Here is a 27,276-nt window from a genome sequence, read left to right as displayed (position 1 = left end):
TTGAATGACATAAAACCAAACATTTCCAAATTCCAAAATATAATTCAATTAAGATACCACACCATACAACAGTCTACCTGAAAACTAATATACCACTTTAACAAAATAACTGTCAAAAATAAAAGAGTAAGATGTTTAACATTAACTAGGATAAATACAAGAATAACTGCCAATTAATTATTAATTCAATATAAATAAATATGCCCCCAAAATATTTTCAATGAGCCACCACCATAACTAAAAAAACCTGTGCAAACATACCTACAGCAAAACCTGTATTTGAAAAAAAAAATGGAAAACCTATTAAATTTGGCTAAGAATTTTTGAGATTTCAAAATAGTTTTATTTCAGCAAAATAAATTATGCAATTACATACATATTATTTTTAAAATTTTCATGTACAAACTGAAATATATTACACTTTAAAAATTGTCACAGATCAAAGAATGAAAGCTTTAGCTCAATTCTATAAACACTAACGTGTGGATTTAGACTTTTACCCTGAAAATAGCTAATATACATCCTGAACAACACTTAACAAGATTTTGAATTTTTATAACAAAATTCTATTTCTAGGTGATTTCCCTGGTAACACAAGCTCTTCATTGATGCAAAAATTCATGCAGGCAGACACATGAAATAAAAAAAATCAGTCAGAGCAAAAAAAAAGCTGGGTCATAAGCGTGCCACTCAAAACGTTTGTGCAAAGGAACATAAGAAAAAACTAATATTTTTGCACTCATATCACACTTAAGAAAGTGTTTACAAAAATTTAACAATGAGTCTGAATTAGACTGGAACTTTGGCCGCAGATTCATCATGAATAAATAGTAAACGTACAACTTACGATCTAGAGTGCTTCCCAAGGCTGGTATACTCCTTATGTCACACTATCTATAATGCAGTAACTGACAGGGGACAGGCTGATGCCTGTTACTTTTATCTTGCTAAGGCATTTGATACTATGAATCATTATTAATTTTTAAATTATCCAACATAGGTTTACGTGACAACTACGTCAATTGGTTTTCCTGTTCTCAACCTATCTATAAACAATCATTTTTCATCTTTATACAATGGTTTTTTCCAGTGTTCCTCCGGGAGTACTCTATCACCCTTCCTCTAATACTTTTATTAACAATATTTTGGAGGCCCAGAACCACTCAACAGATTTTATATCTGCAGATCTTAAAATCTATAGAATCATTACCACTTATTATGACTTGTCAATCCATGACAACATAAATGCTGTAAATCAATGGTGCAAAACAAATTTGATTACACTCAATACTATAAAACTATGATAACTTATGCCAGGAAATACCACCATATTAAATTTGATTACATATTAGATAACACCTTAATTTGCATTTCTTCCTCCATAAAAGATCTTGCCATCCTTTTAGATTCCAAATTATTTTTTCATAAATATATTGATTAATTATATTCAACTACCCATTAAATCCTTGCTTTAATTAAGTACATTACTTTCTATGCAACTAGTTCAGATTCCATTCTCTTTTTTGCACTAATCAGATCTAAATTATAATATGGTTCTATTATCTGGAATATCATTTTGTTATCTGATAGTATAGACTCAAAAGTATTCAAAATTAAAATTATCCAACTTGCACGTATCCAACATTGACTTCTTTTTCTGATCACCGAACCTATCTTGGTCTTTTTTGTACTGAATTGTTGTAATGCTAAAATTAAATGTCTATGAAAGTTCTGGTTTGATAATCCCCAAGTTTAACAGTATTACGATCAACCTTTCGCACTCTTCAAAACAATAGTGATTTTATTTGAAGACTGCCATGCCAAAACGTTGTAAGTGCCAAACCGGGCGAAATGTGTATTCCTGTAAAAATAGGTTGTAAGTGCCATGCTTTTTCATGTGTTAAAAATTGGTGACGATTGTGGTGCTCCAAGTGGCAAAATATGTTATGTGAAACTCAAAACGTTGTAAGTGCCATAGTGCGAGTGCATTCACATTTTTCCTTCTCCTGAACATTTTAGTCAATGGCACTTACAACGTTTTGGCATGGCAGTCTTCATTTATAGATTGATTTCCAATTTTAATAAACTCTATTTTGAATCTGTATATTAGTCATTTGTTTAAGTCAATTGCTACAATATTTCTGTTCTTGTCATTGGATTTTTATTGTATCCTTGACTATTTGATGTCTTAGATGTTTTACCTACTGTCATACCTCCCTATTGTATTGTTTTGTATTGATTGTATGTATTTGGTGTTTTGTTTATTTGATGTGTTATAGTTATCTGTAATTTTATTTGTTTAGTGCCCTCCACTAAGGTTTTACCCCGTTAGTTGGCTTGTAACAATAGTGAATAAAAAAATTAATAAAATAAACAAATAAAACATATTGACATACTCAAAGTTCCATCTTAAATCATTTCTATATTATTTTCAATAAAACAGTTCTTCCATACTAACTTCAGAGGTGTACACCACGAATCACTTTAGATCATTAAGTCAGATAAAAATGTGTACATAACTAATTTTTCATGATGAATGTGTAGCCAAAATTTGTAGGTTAAATTGGACTTGCCTAAATATAAACAGTACTGATTCATAGATCAAATCTAGACAGTTAATTTTTAACATACCGGACTGTGTGCACAATTCGAGATTTAAAATGTAAACCATAAAATTAATTTTTTTTTAAAACTTCCATGAACAAATAAATGATTATGGATTAAATATATTAATGCATAGTTTAGTTTCAAGTAAAACACTCAATATGCAACCTAAATTCCTTAGCACTCAAGGAAAAAAAATTATATTGTTAACTGTTTCATTTAGTCTTCTAAGTTACTTTCACTTTGTCTAGATTCTGCCATATAACTTGTCAATTTAAAAGTTGTTTGAAATAGTATCAGTAGTACCAGAAGTACCAGTTCTCTGTCACTTGCAAAGCAACACATTATTTGCTTATGAACAATGAATCACATGATGTTTACAGAAACTTGACATAATTACAGGGGTAGAAGGGTAAGTTCTTTGAATAATTCTTCTAATGAGGAGGATTGATTTTAATCACTATTTTGGACACACACCATTGTTTTTTGCACTGTCAGAGAAGACCCAAAAAAAAAAACAGACAAAGAAAGATTAATGGACAGACAACAAGCTATCTGCTAATTTTGGCTTGTTTTCTGTGCGCTTGTGTATTCCATCTTTCTTTGTACGTTCATAAGGTATTCTGTTTGACACACACTGAAAACTAGCAAAGGCAAAGTGTACAAAATAGTCATTCAAATCAGTAGCAGTAGGATACATGGACCCCTGGCAGTACTTCTGAAAACTGTGGAGTATTAGACGCAGTTACATGACACACTACACATTATTATTTTTTGTTGTTGGTTTTTACTTCCTTATTTTTAATATTGTTTATTTTATTGAATAACTTGCGGAGAGCAAATCCTCTGTCCTTTAAAAGTTTGGACACAGCTTAGTACACAGAGCGGTGTGCACAGAATAAACAGGAAGTTGTGTCAGCTTGATGAGAGCTAAAGGTCCTGTCTGCTCAAGACCCAGTCATGCGCCAGGATAGGTTTTCAGGTTTTCACATATTAAAGAGTATCAGGTACGATTCAGACATGCTTGCCAATACCACTTTCAAACAACATCCACAACGTGCATTGCAAACATGGCTATATAGTACAATAACCATTACGTACTGTATAAGTTTAAAGAGTGTTTTTAATGTCAGGGTGTCTACAAATATTGAACTAATTTCAATATTCTTTATAAAAATTTTTTAGTTAATTTATATCACAGGGTGGTTTTAAAATTTTTAATTTTTTAACATATATTAAGGCAGTCATTGATAAAGAAAGAGAAAAAAGAAAAACAGAAAGAGCAAGATTAAGGAAAAGATTGAAAGAAAGAATAAAAGAAAGAAAAAGTGAAGGATTAAAGAAAAGTATAAAGGATAAAATAAGGAAGAGACAGAAAAAGAAAGAGAAAGCAAACAAATTCAAGAGAAAATGTTTTTAGGTTAGAAAGCTATATTATTTTCCAGAGATAATTTCCACATGATATTAAGTGGACATTAAACTATTAAACATAAACAAAGTGACTTGTAAAATAAAATTTGTACAAAGCTTCTGGACCAATCCTATATTTTTATTACGAATTGGACTTCCTTGATAGTACGTACATGACTGTTCAAAAAATTTAAAACTAGAAATTAAACATACAGTAAATTTCTCTTTCACTTTTATAGCCTTGTCCTCTTTGTAATGCAGTGTAGATTTTGTTTGAAAGTGATATTGTGAAAAAGACTGAATTTGGTCTAATATTAAACATGTTAAACCTTGTCCCAGTGCATTGCTGAGTGTCTAGTTAGATAAGACCGTTACGAACCTGCCCACGACGTCCCATGGACAGAAACTATTTTCTGGCTCATTTTCACAAGCGCATTCTCTGCATCCGCTTAACATAGCAAAAAACGGTATGGCAAATGCAAAAAAAAGCTCAGTGTAAGCAGCAAGACAACGATTCTCTCCAACAAAATCTTGGTATAAGGACCTGCCAATGCTTATGCTGTTTAAGAATTGGTTGACATATTACTACGTAACCTTCAATCGGATATGCTTTAATCTGGATAAGAATTTTGAGTTTATGAATGTGTTAAGCATGGGGCAATATTTATTAAAAAGAATTTATTTTTAAGTGTTCAGGCTTCATCTTAGTAATGGAAGGAATGATTTATAAAAAACTGCTGGCATACACAAAGGGCCTAAATGTGAGCAGGTTATGGCATATGATGTTCAAGTAATTGAGAGAAAAACAGCAGGGTTGTATGGATTCCAATATACTTTCATTCATAACCAGCTGATATAGCTTTTGGCAAAAACCTATTATCCACAAAAGACTGTTACATAACATTAAAATTATATGAACTAAACAGATTCACACAAATTTCAAAGGCTATTATGCTAAATAAACATTTTCTACTTTTATTCCATTGCATTATAGCTGAAACAATAATAAAATTGTACTTACATTATAATTGCAATTTTAAAATACATAATATTTTAGACAATTTCACAAAGCACTCTTATTGAAGTACTCCATTACTTAATCTAGCTCTTTGATGGTTTGTGAAGATAAGTATATTGCAATTAATTTCGTAAACAGGTTTTAGGTGTTGAAACACACCTTATTAGACTGGCACACAATATAAACTCTTGGGTAAATGTGTTTTAAACAAGTCTGAATACCGATGATTTAAAAATATCAAGTTAAGTTGCTTATTTGTTGGTTACATGCACTTGCTGCTGATGAAATATTCCCGTTCCAAAATACTCCACGATTTCCAAACAGGCCTACGGTTACATTCTTACATAAACATTGCCAACATTTTCATCACAAAATAAAAATTAAACTAAAAAAAATGAAAAGATATGCATGCACTGGCCTTCTAAACAAACAAACAAACTACACAACACAACTGCCCAAAAGATTTTTTTTGTAGAGGAGAAATACCTGTTCATCAAAGTCATGTGCTGTTGACCACACCATCCTCCTGCCGACCAGCCAATGGAAAAAACAACCAAACGAATTAACGCAACCGCGGCCACCAAGGGCTCTCACAAGCAATGTCGGAGGAGGAGGGTTAGTGATCAAGATCACCTTGCCCCGAGCAACAGTCGCCACCAGGGGCCGGAACCTGCCCACGCCCGCCAATAACATTCGGGGTAGCAATCCACAGACGCTTTTAGCTCGGCGATGGCCAGGCGCCAGAACTCAACCCGGCAGAAATAGCAGTGCAGGCAGCACAGACTACCACAGCAGTCATGGCTGTCGTCGCTCGGGTTGCAGGTAAGTGCTGACCGGTCACCACTTATCAGCAAGTTTCCTGCCGGCTCAGCAGGCCAGCCGCTCGTCCTCAGAGCCCGACATTCCATACCTCCGTACCGAGCCTCTGTTGTTCACATTTCAAGCACCCACTTACCACCCCCTCTTCCCCACCAACAACTTCAGTCATGAACATAACACACATCAAAAAATTTAATTTATAAAATTACAAATAAGAATAGCTTAGTGCCTCATGAGAAAAAATGTAAGATTTAACAAAATATAAATTTTAATTTATAACTACATAGGTAAAATAATTTTTGCCTAACTGCACAAATGGAATAAATGCCTCCAAAATTCAAAATTTGTGTGTGTGTGTGTACACACACACATATATATTGTAGCCAATTTTTTTAAAATTAGAATAATTTAATTATGGCACACTATTTTATAGTTATGAAAATAATAATTCACAAAAAAAATTTATTATTTTGGATTTCTACAAATTATAAATAATAAATTCTAAACATAAAATGTCCACCCACTTGGTCTAATAGCTAGCACTTCTAGTGGGCCAAAAAGGCCAGGGTTCGATTCCGGCCAGAGAGGAAATTTTTCAAAACCCTTCTCCCTGGATTTAGGACTAGGTGTTTTGCGATATCCCTTAAAACTTCATCCCACGGATGGCAATGGTAAAACATTGCGGAATCATCCTGTCTTGGCAAGCATAAGGGCATCACAGCTATCATCACCGTGGTGTTGCCTGTGCTCAAAACAGCCCGAAATGGGTAAACTAATCATCATGTATTTTACATTCAAAACGTTCTTTCTTTGGGGATAACTATAAGTGCCCAAAATGTTTTCAAACATAGCTCCACTTTAAAGTACTTACTATCTGGCATGTTTTTACTAAATAAAAACCAACCCTTATAATTTTTTGATTTAAAAAAAATTATTTATTAACTTAAAACTAAATTAATTTTCCAACAGCATAAATACGAATGATTCTAACTTGTGGACGAACTATTCCAAAAATGTATAATGTTAACAAGTATCCAATAAAGTTTGTCACACTTTAGACCTCTAATGCTAGCTCAAAATTTGGCCTGAAGTGGACATCCATGAACACTTGCATAAATAAATTGGGCACTGATAAATCAAGTTAATTCCAAAGAAACTGTTACTGTTGAAGATTCTTTACTGAAATAATGTCTCCGATATAAACTGATATTAACATAATTTTATTCATAGTCATAGAAATTTCAGTCATTGTGAAAGCTATATTTCAACCACCCAAACAAGTACATGTAGGATTTACAACATTATACATAACCTCTTCACTGATATCTAAACCAATAAATTTACTGTTTTCAGGTACCTAGGATGAATATGTAAGTATAGTTCGTGGTTAAGTCCTGTGGTTACACACTAACTTACAGTATGAATCCGAAGGACTAAGTCCTTAAAACAAAGCCACTATCACTTAAGCCTTGTATTGGACTGTTACCAACGACTGTAGTCGAAAAATTCTAGATTCAAAGTTCCAAACCAGAAAACAGGTTGATTATGTGTTAGTGCCCGGATCACAGCAACAAAATTTTCTCTTAAATTACATAGTAGGTATAGGTATGCTTTAGTGAGCCCTTGCCCGATCGTAACCTACCGGTAGGCTACCTCGTCCAGACAAAGGCTGCCTGAGGCTACATGCAGCTGCGTACCACTCGGAGGACGGAACAAGTGCACGGCCTCTTGGTCAATCACAGCACAGCACTCATAATACCATAGCAGGATAACATTTCTGACCTCTGGTAGCGAGGCATTTTTTGACAAAGATTACACTAAGAAAAAAATCACATGGTCTGGTGACCAATTTTAACTAATCACAAAAATACCTTTATTTACCAGCCAATACAGACGCACAGCAACAGCCGCCCGACACCTTCCAATGCTTTTTCCCCCACAGTTACCAAATTTTCTGTCACTCTCCCTAATTTCCTTCTTACGTAACAGGCCAAACTATTGCATCAGCTTTCAAAGAATCATAGCAAAAACCAATTAATTACTAAAGAAAATTACATTAATATTCTCAAGTATGAACAAAAACAAAATCATACTTAAAAAATATGTTCAATCACATACAAACTTAGATTTTTCAACCACACAAGTTTAAAAACAAAGCCTACTGGCTTATTTATTACAAAACCACAAATCTTCAGAATAACTTGAAAAGCATGAAATAATATAAATTATCATTATAAAGCTTATAGCAACCATAGGAATACTTCTTAAAAGATATATTTCAATTATAACAGAAAAACTAACCAATATGAGACAACAGAATAAACAACATTAATTAAACCACTTAGTAAGTGAGTAAGGCAGGTTCTTGCAGCATTACAAGTTATTCAGTTATGTTCCAAAAGCTCAATCAGAACCAATACTATTATTTATTATGTTGTTTAAACAGTTTAAATTAACTTTACTTTCAGCAGTATATAGAGTTACACAAAGACTATGACTCAGTTATACTAGAGCTATTCCTCTGGGTATTTACAATTATGTATCTGTTAATAAACAAGGCAAAATCAAGTATAAATTCCAATTAAAATTAACATTCAAATATTTGTAATTTAAGTACAAGTGATAGTTTGAACAATTACATCACTATTAAAATAAAATTGTGAAAGAATTTTGACAATTATTTGTAGTAGAAAACTAAGATTCAGTTCAATACTTTGTAAGAAAGTTTATATGTACGAAACTCCAATATCTTACGCAGTTTACAACAGTATACGTCAAACGTGACTCAGTTTAAATTCTACTGACCTCCTTACTAATACCTTGTACTAAAACTGGATTGGTTAAGCCAGATAATGTTGCCCGGAAGAACTTCCACCTTCACATGTCATCTCAGCACCCTGGAAATAATTATGTTCCTTCCTTAAGCAGTCTGGGTACTGAAGAATTAATACTCTGGAACGGCAGCCACCCTTCCTTCGGCTAAGGTTCCAATCCTAGGATCAATGTCAGCTTTGGACTTTGGATATGAAGTAGTCAATTCCTTCAATAAATATTCTGGAGCTCGTAGAATTAGTAACCCTAAACTGGTTTCTTCTTTTAAGTTAGCAGAACTACTGATATATTCGGTACGGTTTATCAATATTCTACAGAAACTATCACAGTTAGATTCCAGTGTAAATATTCGTTTGACGAAAACAATGTGCTTAAAGCTTAACAGTTCTTAAATTTATCGAAATTCTTCAAAAAGCTAGTCATCCAGCTATAATTAAATATTGACAATTAATTAATATCATATTTTCAAGTAATTTTTGAGTATTATATTCTCAAAATCTAGATCATAGTAAAACAGCTTTTATACCTCAGCTCCCTTCAGACTAATACTAAATTAATTTTCAAATTTACTGTTTTTGTTTGTAGTGTTGGAACACTGTTTTTCTTTATAAAACCTATGCTGAGCTATCCTAATCGGAACAAAAAATATAACGACCAATCACAGCAATCCTTACAAATTTGCGTATATTCACAATTTTAAGATTGTACTTCAAACATTTTCTAAATATTTAAACATAATGAATACTTGCTGTCATCTTGAGTATCGAATAAAGATAGTTCACTTATTAAAATATTAGTTAAAATAGTGAAATTATTCCATTTTTTAGTTAATTCAATTTTGAAACAAATTCACATCGATAGTTGTAAATAATAAACTTTTCCACAGCAAATATTACATACTTAAAGAAACAATACTTGACTCAGAATGAAATATTATATGGACTAAGCAATATTATTAACTTAGTTCCAGATATACTAGTTACTATGAAGTTTACCATTATTAATACATATTTTACATGCTGTAAAAAAATCATTAATTAAATATCCCAACACAAAATATAAAAAAACTAACCCAATGTTCCACTAAAATTCAAATAATTGGTCAATCATCTCGAGACATAAGGAGAAACTTGCATTCAGTTGTACTTAACAACAAAAGAAAAACAAATTTATGTAAAATACAATGTTGTTTTCTCGCACAGTTAAATTTTTGGGGAAAACCTATTTTTACCAATAAAAATGTTGTTGCCAGTAAATTAATGAACCCTACAGAAAAACTATTTATATCCCCTTTTTAATATGAAACTGAGTTAGCCATGTATGACTGAAAATTAAGTATATCATAGAACAAAAATTTTGCTCATAATTTGGACTCGTCCCAAGGAAATGAGCCTTCATTCGAAAGTCTCCATGGGCTAGATTTTATTAAAGCTTTGTGAAACCCCTACAATTACAGCGAGGGGCAACCCTCCAAAGGTGAAAATTGGACTTTGAATAATGTTCGCAGCCGGTATGGATTATGGATTGCGCTTAGTTGTGGTGTGTATCTTCTATGGCACAGCAGTCCCCCTCACACTGTGTACCGCAGGCCCGTCACCTGGTTCTTTTATTATTCATGTACGAAGTAGTTATAAAGATTATCTCAACTTAAGAAAGATGATAGAAATAAATTTAATTACACTTAGTGATGACAACCAAGCAATTATTTATTACATAAACTATCGCGGAGAACTGGAGACGGTACAGGCATTTATATTTTATAACCACGAACAGAACTATAGTTCCATTCCTGTGATTTTTGCCTGTGAACGGAACTTTTTAAGAACAACTTTTAGACCCCTGTAGTAAATAGAGCAAAGAATTTAATCTCAAAAATAAGAAAATGCAATTTAATTTTGTGTTGCATCCACTGTGTTATATTTATGTCAGAATAATAACAGAATATTTAAAAGTCAACAAAAGCACATGATTATTTAACTGTGCACCAAACTCACCACTATTTAGACCCTTAAAAACAGAAAGTGTTTCAACAGTAGCTGCCTCTCTGTGACTGAACTACAATTTCCAACACACTTCAGATCACTCGGCGAATGAGGAATGCTCCAAAGCATAAACATTTCTGTGTTTACTCCAAGGTACACACACTGGCACTTCAAGAATGCACAGGATAATTACACAACAAAACCCTGGCTTATCTAGCCGAATGAACAATGTCACAACTAACGATCCTATCTGTGGTTACTGAGCAGATCGTGCAGTGAAGACAACTTGCGAGTTTCTTGTGAAATTGTTTTTAAACGGCACGTGCCGAAATACAGAAAACGTTACAGCACATGAGCCTTGGTGAGGTAGAAGCACACTTGCTAACGACAAGTTCCTGATATGTGCCTTCAGAATCACCAAGTGTAAGAATAGGGATGGGCTAATCAAATCCTCAAACACCATCAAATCTTAAATGTTCAAAAGATTTGACATTCAAGGAAAAACATTAAACATTCAAAGAAAAATATTTGAGGAAGGAAAATTCACAATTTCAAACACTAGCTGCTGTATAGTTTAGAAGGAAAACATTATTTATATCTACATAAGCTATCAAAGAAATTGTGTCTGCCTCCAGCTACAATGCTCTGGGAATTTTTGGCACTATAGGAAACATTTATAACAAAAAAAGTTATTTGTAACCTAAACACACACAATTTAATATTAAATGAGTGTAAAGTTTCTTCAAAACTAAATTTCGAAGTTTTTGCTCGTACATAATTATATTTCTGAATCTTGAGATGTAGAATAGGATTTGAGCTACACTTAAGAATCAGATTCAATATTAGTTTTTGTGTAAAGATGACTCATCACTTATAAAAAATAATCAAAGTAATTATAACTGATATGATAAAGAAGTTATTTTTAAAAAAATAATTCAACTTTAATCATTTATATTACAAATTTCTTCACCCTACTTTACAATAGCGGGCACAGATTCACCTAAATAATACATATGAAAATTCACTATTTGAATAAATGCCTTCAAGAATGAAGCTGTGATATTTTTTCCTGTTTAGTAGTAGGAAACTATTAAGCCCATCACTTATACAAGTAACTTCACATTTAACAACAGTTCAAAACATGCAACATCTAAAGGCAATTACAAAGTTTCAGTTAAGTGGAACATGTTTTGATGTTTAATAGAATTTAATTCTGAATTTTTAGGTACTTTCATTAACTTTTCAAGATTAATTTCTTACGGTTCTCTCTCTCACATGCCAAATGTGTTATTTCATTTTGTGAATTTTAATATTGTTTCAGGACACCTTTAAATACAGCATGTCCATCAATGAATGTCCCAGTTATAAATTTTAACGGTATCAACTGTAAGTGGTGTATAGAGGGTTGGTTCAAGGTCACAATTAAAACATAACTCAAAAAAGTTTTAGATAAGTGCATGTGCGAGTACTGCTTTGTTGTTTTCCCGCTTGCAGCGCCCCCTACACAAAATGGCGACACCTGATCGTAAAGAGTTTTGTGTTCTGTATTTTAGTTCAACGTGTTCCCCATTGGAATCTCTTTGTACAAGAGTGGTTGAATGTTGAAGTTACTGACCACTGGATTGGTCATAATGGTACGACAGAGCTTTTTGTTGCTGGCCTCCACGTTCATCCTGACATAACAATGTGGTTTTTTCCTTTGGGGCTTCATGTAAGATTGTGTCTACGTTCCTCCACTACCAAATGATTTGCCAGAGTTGAGACACTGAATTGAAGAGGCTATTGCTTCCATTACTTCAGACATGTTAACCAAAGTGTGGGAATAATCGGACTGTTTAGATGTGTACTGTATAACTAAAGGAGCACATATTGAACATTTGCAGGAAAAACTATATTAGTTACCTTTGTTGTAAAAAGTCTAAATTAAACTGTTATAATATACAACTGAAACTGGGACATCCTTTTATGGGTAACCTGAATATATATATATATATATATATATATATAGAGAGAGAGAGAGAGAGAGAGAGAGAAAGAGAGAGAGAGAAAGAGAGAGAGAGAGAGAAAGAGAAAGAGAAAGAGAAAGAGAGAGAGAAAGAGAAAGAGAAAGAGAAAGAGAAGAGAGAGAGAGAAAGAGAGAGAGAAAGAGAGAGAAAGAAAGAGAGAGAGAAAGAGAGAGAAAGAGAGAAAGAGAGAGAGAAAAAGAGAGAGAAAAAGAGAGAGAGAAAGAGAGAGAGAGAAAGAGAGAGAGAAAGAGAGAGAGAAAGAGAGAGAGAAAGAGAGAGAAAGAGAAAGAGAGAGAGAGAGAAAGAGAGAGAGCTCTCTATACCTCTGTATATCTCTCTCCATCACTCTGCATTTCTCTATCACTATCTATCCCTCTCTATTCACTCCATCACTCTCTGCCTATCTCTTTCTCTCGCTTCCTCCATATCTATATCTCTATCTCTCTACCTTCTCTCGACTCGCACGTCACCATTATTATTCGAACCTTAGAAAAGAGGAACTGACAAAGTAATTTCTAGTAACTATCCGATACTAATCGCGCATCACTTTAATTTTTGCTTTAAGGGTTGGTATTATCAAAATTCACTTGTCCTTGTGTTTTAAACATGGAGGTAAGAAATAAGGGAGTTGGTGCATAAAACCTTTGCCATTTTAATACTTGAAGTCAAAATGAGAATTAGCTCTAACCTATTTTTTTGGTTCTGCATAGCAAAAATATTTTTGGTTATAATGAAGTCTAACCCTAATTTCATATTTGGTTAAGTTGATTACTGTATAGTGAATTCTTGCATAGTCCAATATGATTATTGATAGCTTGCCAATTGCATGCAATGCACACGCTGTCTCATGCCTAGTGAACAACAATTAATAGCATACATTCTTTCGTGGTTAGTCGGTACCACACAATGGAATGGCGAGATTTCACCAAGAATAATTAATTATGCTTTAAGGTTTTGTTTTATCTAAATCTCACACACAGTGATCTTCCCCTTGTTTCGAAGGTCAAGTGTGCAAAGTTTCAACTCAATCGGATGAACGATGCATGAGCGTATAGAAGACAAACACACAAACATTTATTTTTATTTATATAAGACAGTAACAAAAAGTTATGAAAGTGTTCTTAATTAAGATCACTTAAATTACCTTTTACAGCTTGAAAATAACATTTAGTAAAAATCTGATGAGAAAATTTTAGACAACGAATGAAAGAGAACTATTTTTAAAATTTTACAGAAAAGCCCTATGATAGTAGTAATGACAAGAAAATTATACAACAAACGGTAAGAGAGACCAAGCCTCAAGTGATTTTTGAGGTTCAATACCACATGTATTTTTCATTTACTTAATTTTTTGAGATGATATTGAAGGGAAACCAGATTACTTATCAACACTCAAGACTTAATCAATACATCGGTAACTTAAAACTATAACAGTACATCAATACAATGTCATCACATCAATTCTTGCGCAAAGAGTACTTCAAAGGAAACCGCTTTCAGCAGGCAACAGCTTGAACATAGTGCTTTTATCACCATATATAAACCAAATGATTCCCTGCTTTGCTCAGAACTCTTACAACTAGAAAATTAAATATTTACAACTTATTCAAAAGTATGGTACTATAACTACCACACTTAAGTCACAAAAATATTTAGTTAAGTCATTGTAAATCTTTTAAATATCATCCACAACTTTGTCTAAAACCATTTTTGATATGACCAACCCTTGCGGCGAGGGCCAAATAAATTTGATTAATTCTCCGTTTATGTGAGTAAATGTGTACGTTATCGAAGTTTTCACTAGCGACATAGCAAAGCCTACCACCTGTGCCAGACCAACACCAAGCTCACAAGCATGGATGTATATCTCAGGGGGAAGGAGAGCAGGGAGGCCCTGGCCCCCCTGACATCAAAAATCACATCTGAGGGGTACTTGCTCTTGCAAACTCGGAACTGTGAAATGGGAATGATAGATGTAATACTGCTGGTTCCCCCCTGGGAATCCTACAGATTTTTGCCACTGCTCACGATGAAGCCATTCTTATCATGCATACACTTTAAATTATACAAAAATTGCTGGATATATTATTGCATAGACAACATTCTCATCATTTTGACTGCCAGAAATATGCAACAATATACAGGTTTTCAATCATTATGGAGTATTTGTGAACATATTAGGGCATGCAAGAAAACCCCACTAAGTCCATAAACTGAAGTTATGAGAAAAATGGATTTTTGTTTAAAATATCACTTGTTTAAAATAATGTATAAGACTACTAAGAATGTACACAGAAAATTATGTACACCTGCCGAACTGCCAAATGAACAAATCTGCTAAAATAAAAACCTGGACTAAGTGGATTGTCCTTGTATGCCTAAGAGTGCTTTGAAAATAAAATTGCCAGTATGTTTCAGAAAATTTCCGGAATGTTCTAAAAGAAACACAAACTTAAAAATCTACCTGCACCACTAAAAGGCTTTACATGGTGTAAAATAGACACTGGTAAGCAACTATAAATCATGTGTACCTATCTGCCCATCTGCCAGAGAGATTGCAAAACCAAAGCAATTTATAAAGTGCATACATTGTACTTGAAGATAATGGGCTTTTTATCAGTATTACAAATATCCACTGAAGTGAGAGGTTTACCTTGAACTCAAACTTTTCTGTGTAAATAAGAACTTGACAATAGCAAAGCCAGACAGATACAAGTACAGGTGTGCACACAAATCTGTAATAAAACTTCCCTGACTTTCCATGACCAGAATTTCAAATTCCCATGACTAATTATTTTTAAATCATCTGATTATTTGCAAAATTCTAAAAGAAATAAAGAAAACCTAGCCTCCACCATGCCCAAAGTTCAAAGCTAATATTGCATAAGCCATTTTATAATGTGCATAACTTTGCACAAAAACACCACTTAAAAAAAAATTGTTTAACAGTCTGGGTGAAGGCAGATTGAAACATACAATTCCCCTTCAAATTTCTCTTACTGGGGGGAATTTCCACTGCTTTTTCAGGATTTAAAGTACATTCCCAGACTTTCCCTAACCAATTCGAACTTCTCTGATTTTTTCCTGATTTTCACTGACTTTCCAGAATGTGAACACCTTGAAGTAGGTTCTGCTTCATATGCATTCCTGTAAGCACCCTCTTTACGAATTAAATCTACAGGTATTTCCCCGTAATTTATTGTATTCACACTGCGCTAGCCATCTCTAACAGCAAGGTCATTAGAGGCAGTGTCAAACTACATATTCATATATTTTGGGATGGTATTGACTATGAGGTAGTATTTGCTTCACGTGATTTTTTTTGGAAACCATGGAACATAAACCACGCTGCCCGTGACTCAAACCAGAGTCATTGCAACTGCAAAGCACAGACACCCGCTAGATCCATAAAGGAAATACTTTTCATAAAAAAAGTAAAGAGTTACAATCAGTGATCAAATACACAGGCACTCTAAAATACTAATAACATGTGTAAATATTTTCTTAAAAAATACGGAGACAAGACAGTTTCTGAATTTTCAGCTCTAACAAATCAATTGAGAAAAACGTAATCATTTATCACGTTATATCAGTGATGAATTCATAAAAACAGAAAAAAATCAAATTGCTTGAACAGAATTACATCTTCAACAAGGAACAGTATCTTGCAACAAAATACTTGCTAAAGAAAGGAGTCAGTATGGAAAATATTAACTGATGCTATTTATGAATTTGATAAATGAACTTCAAAGAAGTTTTGTATCATAGTTTATTTTCCCATCCTTTATAATTGTTGAACACGTAATTCTTGCATTGCTGAAATTGCAATTTTAACAATTCTTGAGCATAAGTTTTTTCCATAATTTTACCCCAATCCTATTGATCAATTAAGTTCACTACAAAATCCAAATTTAAATATTATAACATAACAAAATCAGGTACATTTAAATTGACTATCCCAAAAAATAAGTTACGTTAGGTACTAAACATTTGTGCCGTTTCAGTGCCACTTTCAGGCACAAATGTACGATTTTAAATTTAATTTGTACCTTTTAAAGAAGGAAACCAAATAATAAATTTGCATTTTTTTATTTAATTTAATTTTGTTTCCATTAATGTACACTCCGACAATCTTGTGCAACCCAGTGCACCTGCGCTTGTTCGCAGGCTTCAATTAGATACTGTTTGCTGACGATTTGCGATCGCAGCATCTCGGCCGCGGTTCGCGTCACGTTTTCTCCCTGTAACAGAATGACTTTTGTGCTAGCGAACGATACCCCAAGCCCACTGCTAGCAACTTTCATTTCTCGGAGGCAAGCATTGTAAGGGTTTTGCCATCACGTACTGGACTAGGTTACAGCCAGCGGCGAAGCCTCGGAACGGTCCACATGACGCCTTTCCCAGGCGATTTAGCAAATTTAAACCCCCCTCCCCTCATCCCCCACCTGTGGCTTCACGGGAACTCCAACCCAGAGCATCGACCCCCAGTGAACCCAGGCGGGGACATTGTCTCTTCAAGGACTTTCACCCTTGTCAAACAGAGCCCTCAGCGAAGTCTAGCTGCGGGAAAAATCCCTAACCTTGCTCTGAGCGCTGATCGCGAGCGCGCCCACTGCACTCTAGCGGACGTTTCTGTGACCCTCCAGGCAGGTTCTCGTCTTGCCCCCCAGAGTGCACTACTCATCCCTCCCATAAGAGACAGCTTGTCACAATCGACCTTGGCAGCAGTTGTAGTGCGATTGCGATCTTAGTTCGCCGGCGACTCGCGTGAAAGCGCGGCAAACATTTTGCAGTCTGCTTCGCCCCTTCGGCCGTTCCTGGACACCTTCGGGCAATCACCACCCCCCCTTCTTTGGTTGGAGGCAGTTGCTTCCTTTAATTAGGCACCCCGACGCCATTTTTTGGTGATTCGGCGGGCAGCCTCTGGTCTGTGCGGACCACACGTCGCAATTCGCGAGAGTAAATCTCCGTTGTTCGTCCAAGACTCGACACTACGTCATGTAGTCGCCAACGTCAAGGCATAGAGGCCTCAATTTTCTTATTTTCAAATTTTGCTGCCCGCAATAGTTTTTTGCTAATCTAAATTATTTCTTTATCTCTCAACATGACTACCGCGACCTTCCGTGCCGCGAGCTGCCTTCTCTGCTCCTGCAGCCAGCCTACATGACTTCAACCCGCTGTTTTGGGTAAGTGGTCGTCATCCCTCCCCCCCCCCCCCCCTTTGTTTGCCTTTCCCTGGGCATAGTTTTGCCCAGGCTTAGCCGCCTGTTAACCAGTCTAAGTTATTTGGGACTTTGGTTGCAGGCGGGGTCCAAAATCAGCCTCGAGGTTTAGCTCCAAGTTAACTCCAAAATTAGCCGCAAGTTAACTCCAAAATTAGCCGCAAGTTAACTCCAAAATTAGCCGCAAGTTAACTCCAAAATTAGCCGCAAGTTAACTCCAAAATTAGCCGCAAGTTAACTCCAAAATTAGCCGCAAGTTAACTCCAAAATTAGCCGCAAGTTAACTCCAAAATTAGCCGCAAGTTAACTCCAAAATTAGCCGCAAGTTAACTCCAAAATTAGCCGCAAGTTAACTCCAAAATTAGCCGCAAGTTAACTCCAAAATTAGCCGCAAGTTAACTCCAAAATTAGCCGCAAGTTAACTCCAAAATTAGCCGCAAGTTAACTCCAAAATTAGCCGCAAGTTAACTCCAAAATTAGCCGCAAGTTAACTCCAAAATTAGCCGCAAGTTAACTCCAAAATTAGCCGCAAGTTAACTCCAAAATTAGCCGCAAGTTATCTCCAAAATTAGCCGCAAGTTATCTCCAAAATTAGCCGCAAGTTATCTCCAAAATTAGCCGCAAGTTATCTCCAAAATTAGCCGCAAGTTATCTCCAAAATTAGCCGCAAGTTATCTCCAAAATTAGCCGCAAGTTATCTCCAAAATTAGCCGCAAGTTATCTCCAAAATTAGCCGCAAGTTATCTCCAAAATTAGCCGCAAGTTATCTCCAAAATTAGCCGCAAGTTATCTCCAAAATTAGCCGCAAGTTATCTCAAAAATTAGCCGCAAGTTATCTCAAAAATTAGCCGCAAGTTATCTCCAAAATTAGCCGCAAGTTATCTCCAAAATTAGCCGCAAGTTATCTCCAAAATTAGCCGCAAGTTATCTCCAAAATTAGCCGCACGTTATCTCCAAAATTAGCCGCACGTTATCTCCAAAATTAGCTGCACGTTATCTCCAAGTTTATCTCCAAGTTTACACCAAAATGATTCCTTCTGGACTTTAATCGACCGAAACCTCCAGTGCCAGGACACAGGATATAATTAAATTTCAATGTAATTGTTTCTTTCTTTTGAGCCTGTGAGCTCACTTAAAACCAGTATTAAGTTCAAGATGTATTATGGTGTTACTTTTATATGTATTTTGTTGCCCCAGGGCTCCTTCCATTTTATAATCAATATGTTTTAATACCAGTGTACTTAAAAGATATTAGTTAGTTTAGTAAAAGGGCACTTATATAAATCAAACCACCAGTCTTGTTATTTCATTATTATTCATCCCCGATCCACATAGCCTACTAGAGTTGCTAGGAGGTTATAAATAAAATTCTTTTGTACAACGTCTGGGCACCTCTGTGATTGTTGTTATTTTTTTTGTTTTCTGGGCTCATGCTTCCAAGGCCTTAATTTAATTATTCATTTTTGAGGGTTTACCTGCAGCCCAGCGTTCGTTATACATTCAGTTTCCATAAGTCTCCATATAGGTAACAAAATAAAAAAGAAAATTACATGGCATTAGCTAAGCAATATCATGGTTGACAACTTCTATATTTTTTTTAAATTTTGTGAACACAACCACCACTGAGTGACTGAGTACAGTGAGTGCAGCAACAGTTCCTTTGACAAAAACCAGTCCATTACAACACCCGCAAACCCGTCACTACCGCAAACGCATTGGAACAAGGCGCTAACGTCTCAGTCAACACCCTCCACCTCCCACCGCCACAGTGAACAATCACGAGAGTATGACAAGATGCATTATAATCTGTTACCGAGGTCGCTGAAAGCTAGCACAAGACGCCATGACTTGCTGCCTTGAGCAGGGCAACGTTTCCAAGGAACCTGTTCTCTCACGCCATGTTGATTGTTCAGATTCCTTGTAATTAGTTTTATTTCAACTTTATTTACATAAATTATTCACAATAGACTCCTTTTATTTTATGCTTCATTACAACTTTACCAGAGATTTATCAAATGTTACATCTACAGGATATCTATAAATACCTGGTGAATTTATTACATGAATAATTCAGGAATTTAATTAAAATTTTCTAAATTATTATTTTTATCACAAGGTCAATTTTATACATATATAATAAACAAAATTAAACATAAAACAAAACTGATCTATCTCCAGGAATATGCAGATTTTTGTTTCAAAAAACTAAGACTTTCCAAATAAAATCTACATGATTTAAGTTGAATGTCTCAAACTATTTATATTTAATGTGTGAATATAAACTGAAATCAGTCATGCTAGCAAAAGCTAGCTGGAAATTTATGTATCGTAACTTCTATCACTGTTACTGTTCATTTTGGACTTTTTCATTACTTTTCTGGCCAGTCCTTCAGTTTTATTTCTTTTGCATGACTTCCATGGCCTATAAACACCCTGCTTTTAAGTGTGATCACTTGAGTGACAGTATACAGGTGTGATATATCACTTAATAAATATCTGATAAAACATTTTCAACCAAACTATACTGCAAAAAACATATTTTAATATTACGCTCTTAATTTAGTAATAATAAAAAAATAATGCAACCAAAATAAATGAGGCAGACAATTTGATTTTTGATTTTGATTCACACCTGAGATTTGCCTGTGCATCTCACCTCTTGCCCACATTAACCACCTAGATTTTCAGCAAAGTGCTGATGTAGGGTTTGGTACATTTGTTAAATACTTTTGGGCACAATCCTGCTATAATTCTTGAATTTATTTTACAAGATAAACTTGCCCTGAGCATTACTAATTAACAAACTACTAATATTTATCATTTTCATATTTTATGTAGCAGTCTGGTAGTAATTTCTGAAAAATTTATGGAAGTTATATTTGGGGGGGGGGGGGGGGGGGGGTGACATAAAAATAACTATTATTGTAATGGTGCCTATCAAACTATCCTGAGTCAGTATGCAAAGTGGTGTCAACCGAAAATGATGAGTGTGGTTTCTCTGGCAGTTCTCTGTGTTTGACTGAGACAATGTGTGTAAATGTGTGTAAATGTGTGTCTAAGCCTGTAGTGTGGTGTGTGTGTGTGTGCGTGTGTATCTTTCGTGTCTTCTTGTGGTGTCTATGTCCGTCCGCCAGTTCCAGTCCATGCGTCGGTCCCTGTCAGTCCGCTCGTCAGTCCCTGTGCGTCTTCCCCTGTGCGTCCGTCCCCGTCCGCCCGCGTCCGTCCCCGCCCGTCGGTCCCTGTCCATCCGCCCGTCGGTCCCTGTCCGTCTGTGTCTGTGCATTTGTGTGAGTCTCTCTGCATCTGTCTTGCACGTGTGTGCATGTGTGTGTGGGAGGGAGGGAATTTTTGTCCACTCATGACCTGAAAAAATGGCCCATTTCACGAACATGCTGCTTTGTTTTCTACTCTGCAAGAACGCAGCGGAAACTTCAGAGCAATATGTTGTTCGTGAGAATCTGCCATTCCGTGTCACGAGTGCACTGAAGACACACACAAAGAATTGCCAGAGAACCACATTCGTCTTTTCGGGTTCTGCCACTTGACACAATGGCTCAGGAGATGTCTAACAACAGTATCATAGCGGCGAAAACTGGTGCTATTCTATAAATACCTGATGCACAATATTGATTATGGTTATTTTTAGTTAAACAGCAATACCTTGAGAAAATAACACATGTCACAGCAAGTTGCACCAAGTTTCCCAAACATTGCAGCAGATTACAAAGAAGAAATTCTCAGGGTTGAGTTTCTAGGTTTCAACAATTTCAGGGCAATTCTCCTGCATATCAGCACAGTGTTTTATTCTGTTAGTGAACAATTGTACGCTGTACAGACAATATATTTCCTTAATAGTTATACATAATCACACACTGTAGATGGTGTCCGCAACTTTTAATATACTGAAACTGACAATGTTGGATCACTACTTTTTTATCCATTTTGAAACTAAAAAAATTACTTATATCAGCATTTTGAAATACTAATACGTTGATTCTTGAAGTGGGTTACATACTTAATATGTGATTTTTAACTTTGACTTTTGAATTATCAAGTGCTTGCTTAACTTACCCTCACTAAATGAGGATCACCATATTTTGAATTATCCCAACATTAATGAATTATTGGTGGTGAACCAGTGGTACCAACTAGTTAGATATGTTAATTTTTTTTAAATGGATACAGTTAATTTCAAAGAATTATAAAAAAAAGTACATTGGTTAAAGGGGCCCTCACACTGGCAAAAATTTCATTTAATATTTTGCGCAAAATTGTTGAGCTCATTTTTGTACAACAATATTGAATGGTCTGGACCCCTCACACTACACAAAAATATTGTGCAATATTTTGTCAGCCCCCTCACACGGCACTCTCGTGCTATAAAATATTGACGGGTCTCCGCAAAACTTTTCTAAACTTTCAGAAAACTTTTGAACACTCCACAAAATATTGAACACCCCTTTTTTTGCGCAATATATTTCCTCACACTCTCAATATTTTTGTACAAACACAACACCTTCAAAATATTGAGTGAAATTTTTGCCAGTGTGAGGGCTCCTTCAGTAGGTATATTTAATTTTTTTTTGCAATGTAAATACTACCTTAATGTGAATACAGTAATGCAAATTTCTCTTGTGCTTTAATAGTATAGCAGAGACTTTTGCAACAAGAGATATCCCTGATCGTTGTCACCACCCCATGTTTTCTTGAAACTAGCTGCAACTTCATCCTGTGGATCTCCAAAGAGCCTTAGAAATATAGTGTAGCCAATTTTCAAAAAAAAAAAACGTGACATGTCAGCTTATTCCTTGCAGGGACAAGAATTTTCTACCGAAATTTGTTTTCCATTTCAAGTGAATATTTTCCTATTTTGTTCAATATTCTTCACACAGCAACGGTCTCAATGTGAGGCCAGTGACGCGAGATCATTGGAATGTAAAAAGCCTATGGTCAAACAATTGAGCAAAGTCAACTGCAAGCAGAACCAATATTTGTCGTCGTTAGAATAATAATTTATTGTTACCCACTAATCTCTGAGATGGAACATTACTGTAGCGTAAGTCGCGATATCTACAAACACTCAGCAAACTAATTCCCGGGAGTAAATTACTACAATCTAGCTTAACACTTATCACCTTATCACTAAGCATAGTTCTAAATTACACCGACAGCAAAAATAAATTATTGGATTCTAGCCTTATACTATCACCCGTTGATCTAGGAAACAGAATTCTAAATTATACCGGCAGCGATCATACCTTAACCTATTAGTCTTTAAAGTCCGTAACTTAAATTTATGACATAAATGCACACAAAAATATTAGATTCCTGAAATATATCATACCTTTATTTCAATAAATTCACCTTCTTCACACCCTTACTGGGCAAATTTTTAACCACTACTTGTAGATCCTAACCCCACAAGGCTAAGTTCGACCCGAATTACTTGAAGGCGTAAAGGACAAGAAAGGTCACGTCAAAATACTCACAGCTGCTTTAACCATTAAATGGGTAGACTATATAATTGTAAAATATTATATAAAGACACATAATAAATATTTCTAAAATATACACCTACTAATAATTTATTTCAGTATATCTACAATCATAATTAATAAATTTAAACAAAAACAATTTGAAGTAAAGTCTTGCTACTGTACCGATACACGGCCCACATGTATAGGTACAAATGGTCAGTAGGGCATATTTAAGGACATATAAACGGTGTTTGAGGGGGCCTCAGCAACAATGGCCCGCGGTGTTGGTAAATACCGCCTTCTTTCCCGCCGCCCGCCGCCGGATTATTACTTTTGATATTAATTTAAAGTATTTAAATTACAGTGGAACTTATATTCAATTTACGTTTTTACGTATTTTAGAAGTTATGAACTACGGAACTCCCGTTAAGAAATTGAGTTGAGAATTCGTGGCGATCGGTAACCGCCTGAACTTGAAAACGGGCCAATAGGAGAGGCCGCTGGTGACGCTCTGCGGAGGTATAAAAGAGCCGCCCGGCGATTTCTCGGGGAGCACGTGTCGCTCCGTGTCGGGAGTTTTCGCCACCCGCGATTCCGGGCTGCGGAATCGCGACAAATACATTGGACTTTCGGTATTATTAATACGGACAGCTGAACTGAAACTGTATTTATCGAATTCGCCATCGCGTCCGCGGTACGGGAAACAACTACACGCGCGCCGGAACTTCGCCTTGTGTGAGTGCTCTGGTGACCTAAAGTGTGTGGTGCCTACTGGTGCATCTCAACGCACTCCCTGGGACAGCCGTCACACAGACTGGAGACTGTGGGGCCAGCGCAGCATTCGCAAGGTAAGGCATGGTCGCCTTGAGTCGGCGCCAGCGCATTGTTGGACTGCAAACTCCCCTCATCTTACACGGTGATTCCCGCTATGAGACGTTATCGCAGAGACTGTGCCATCTAATAGTAACTGTCCTTGGTCCCCCCAGAGGTCCTGGGGGTAGAAATAGCCTACCGACAGAGTTTTAGCCCGGAGCAAACCCCACCATTCTTTAATGTGTAGACGGCATCTACGTGTATTGTTGGAGACCAAAAATAGATACTGAATTTTGAATTGGATTGTTGTCGAGCCGGGTGCCCATCGTAACGTCCTGCATTTTTAATAACATTTTGCTAGTCACATTGTGCCTGTAGAGACTTTGAGAATTTTAACAATTGCCAGAACCTGCCAGTTCATATGTAATTCTAATGTTATGTTGTTGTTTTGTCTTTTTTTCTTCTAATATTATTAAAATCTCTCGGAACATCACCCGCGACGCCACTCTGCCCGTCGCACTCCGTACAGTTTCAGGAGGTGCTCCCGCGGATTCTCATTGTCACTCCCTGAGAACACCGGCAATACAAATGGCGCACTCACGTACTGCAAGACTGGCCTCTCAATGTCCGCGCGCCCGTCACCCCGATCACATTCCCTTTCGTGACCTCTCATGTCCATATCGTGAACACACCTGGCTTTTCCACTCACCCCACACACTATGTCCTTCACGTCACTGTTTCCGGTGTCCAGTTTGTCGCCCATCTCCGCCTCGAAGTTTATCAGATTGTCCGTGTCCTGCTCTATTTTCGCTCCCGCCATCATTATGAGCGGTGCTACTGATTCGGAAAGTAATGTTAGCCGATCGGTAATACAATCTGCGGCTTCCACGCGGCGTTATCTCGTGCTGACAATCCTTGCCGTGCTGGCGTCTCAGGTTCAAGCCGCTCCCACGTCGCGTTTTCTCGCGCCGTCTCCGGTGTGCGTCACTACCACGTCGCGCGACCGCACCTGCTTCCTCTCCGCGCCCAAACATGAGAGACACGACCTGGCCCCTGCGACGCCGTTCACGTGCGTTCCGCGCACTATGTATTCTGGCCACACTAGTTGGGCGCAATATGTCGTCCCTTCGGCCTAAAGTCCCTTGGTACCCGACGATGCTCGCCCTATGGAAGTCGTTTTTGCCCGAGCAGCTCCAGCCGGAGAGTGGCGAGTTCAGGCCTAACGTGGCCAGGACCGGAATATGTGGGACAGGGAAAGGAGTTCAGGGGAAGTTGGAGATGTTGACTTAGGTAGTAGGAAAAAGACGTCTTGCCCGGATTCGTAGACGAGATTTATCAAGGGAAAACCTATCGCAGCCTGGCCGACCACGTCGTGAGACGGATATTTCTTCCACGCCGCGACCTGGACTCCCTAATTACAATAATAAATGAAAATGTGGTTCTGTAGGGCCGCTGAAGACAGCCCGGTGATATGATAAGCTGATCGTGATACTCGACCTTACATGACATGTTCGTGACGAGTGACTTCTCTGCTCCACGCGGCAGCTAGACAGCGACTGAGTTCTCCGCTAGCCCGTGCGCGCCGCTACGCGTGGAGATGGAGGGGGGGAAGCAGGCCGGCGCGGGAGAAAATGAGCTCGCGGCAGGCCATCAGGCGGATCTACAAACTAACACATGCACTGAAATAACATTATATGATTAGTTATAAAAATACAAATACAAATACAATTATGAATACAATTACAATAGATAACATAACATAAATATGTAGCCGTCCATGAGTGGTCCTTAATCAGACGTAGGGCGCACGCAGGTGCGTCCCTTATCTAAACACTACACCACTGCACTGTGCTGCACCAAGGGGACAGGTGCCTCCCTTAGGCACACGTCGGTGGACAGGTACGGCATCTATGTCTAGGAGGGCACGACGATTGTCGTCAAAGTAATGCTGAGAAATCTTCTCCAATTGAAGAGTTGCTGTCGTGTTGACGTCGTCCGACCGAAGGCCACCCCAAAGCCCGACCTGCAGCTGCCAGTATCCGACCCCGCTAACGGAACACACCCCTAGCCATGGACCACCCGAGTCAGGCGAGCATTGAAGCAACAGGTAGAATCAAGGACCATGCCCTAATTAATCAGCCACCTCGACCCCAGTTCATTAGAAATCAGACACAAATTAATAGTAACGCCACTTTTTATTAAAGACCCCGCCCAAGGGAAGTGCGACGTAGGAGTGTCCGAGTAACTCACATGTGAAATTACGTGAATACATTTGTGAGTATTCCTCTTGCGGCCTTTAGCCTAACTTAATTAGAGTATTGTGTAATGTAATTATGACCTCCCCATTTTTTGTGTATAACTCGCCACTGGAGCAGTCAACAAGTGATGAACAGTCTCTGGTGTGACTCGTATTAATCAAACTTATTTTAGGTAAACTTGTTAAATCTAATTTTTAGAGAGTATCTGCAAATTAGGTTAATCTTTATTATTTAATGTACGAATTTACAGCCACTTTCAATATCTTGTTAATTAAATAATTTCCGAATAATGGAACTTTAGAAACTTTGGCACAAGAGAACACAGAGGCCTCCCCTCGCGCCAAGGGCAAATGCCAGTACCGAGCGACTCGTGGACCGGAGCGGACGTCCATCCCACAGGGAGTCTTCATCCTTTGTCTCCACTAAAATTCACTACTGGTAACTATAGTCATTAATTCAAATCCTTTTCGTTGCTTAAACTTCCAGTGCGTACCCGGTCATTTTTACGGTGTAGGGCCTAACCCAGCCGCTTAAATATAAACTCCCCACACGAAGTATTACGCGGGGCAGTTTCAGCATACGGCACGGACCGACTCCCGCCACCAATGACTTTTTGATAATCGTCGAGTGCACAGGCACCGGCAACAATGACACACAAGACTTGTAACTAATTTAACTGCAAGCCGCGGTCCACACAGGTGGACCCGGGTACCGCCGCCTTTGCAATTTTCGGGATTGGCCACCTCCAATCGACCTCCACTTTAACCTCGACTGGCATGAGGGTTTAATATTAGTGACGGCACGTCAGAGCGCCCAGTGTCAATTTAATGTAATT

General features: G+C 37.0%; 1 protein-coding gene across 3 annotated transcripts in view; it reads right to left on the bottom strand.

Moving 5' to 3' along the window:
* Positions 1 to 23,469, bottom strand: part of LOC134527782 (pyruvate kinase-like) — a 119,608-nt gene extending 96,139 nt beyond the window's left edge. Inside the window, exons 1-2 of one of the 3 annotated variants that reach the window (XM_063360728.1) lie at positions 23,238 to 23,399; positions 5,519 to 5,558 (exon numbers count right to left, since the gene is read on the bottom strand). In XM_063360728.1, the coding sequence (XP_063216798.1) occupies positions 5,519 to 5,554 (36 nt within the window). In that variant the 5' untranslated portion in view covers positions 5,555 to 5,558; positions 23,238 to 23,399. Of the gene's footprint in view, positions 1 to 5,518; positions 5,559 to 10,677; positions 10,778 to 23,237 lie in introns of those variants that run through there. The other 2 variants (XM_063360730.1, XM_063360729.1) reach the window with 2 other exon arrangements.
* Positions 23,470 to 27,276: the final 3,807 nt, after the last annotated feature.

Source organism: Bacillus rossius, chromosome 1 (assembly GCF_032445375.1).
Source record: "Bacillus rossius redtenbacheri isolate Brsri chromosome 1, Brsri_v3, whole genome shotgun sequence".
Classification (NCBI taxonomy): domain Eukaryota; kingdom Metazoa; phylum Arthropoda; class Insecta; order Phasmatodea; family Bacillidae; genus Bacillus; species Bacillus rossius.
The sequence above is the reverse complement of the archived record's forward strand: the minus strand, read 5'-3'. Positions and strand labels throughout refer to the sequence as shown.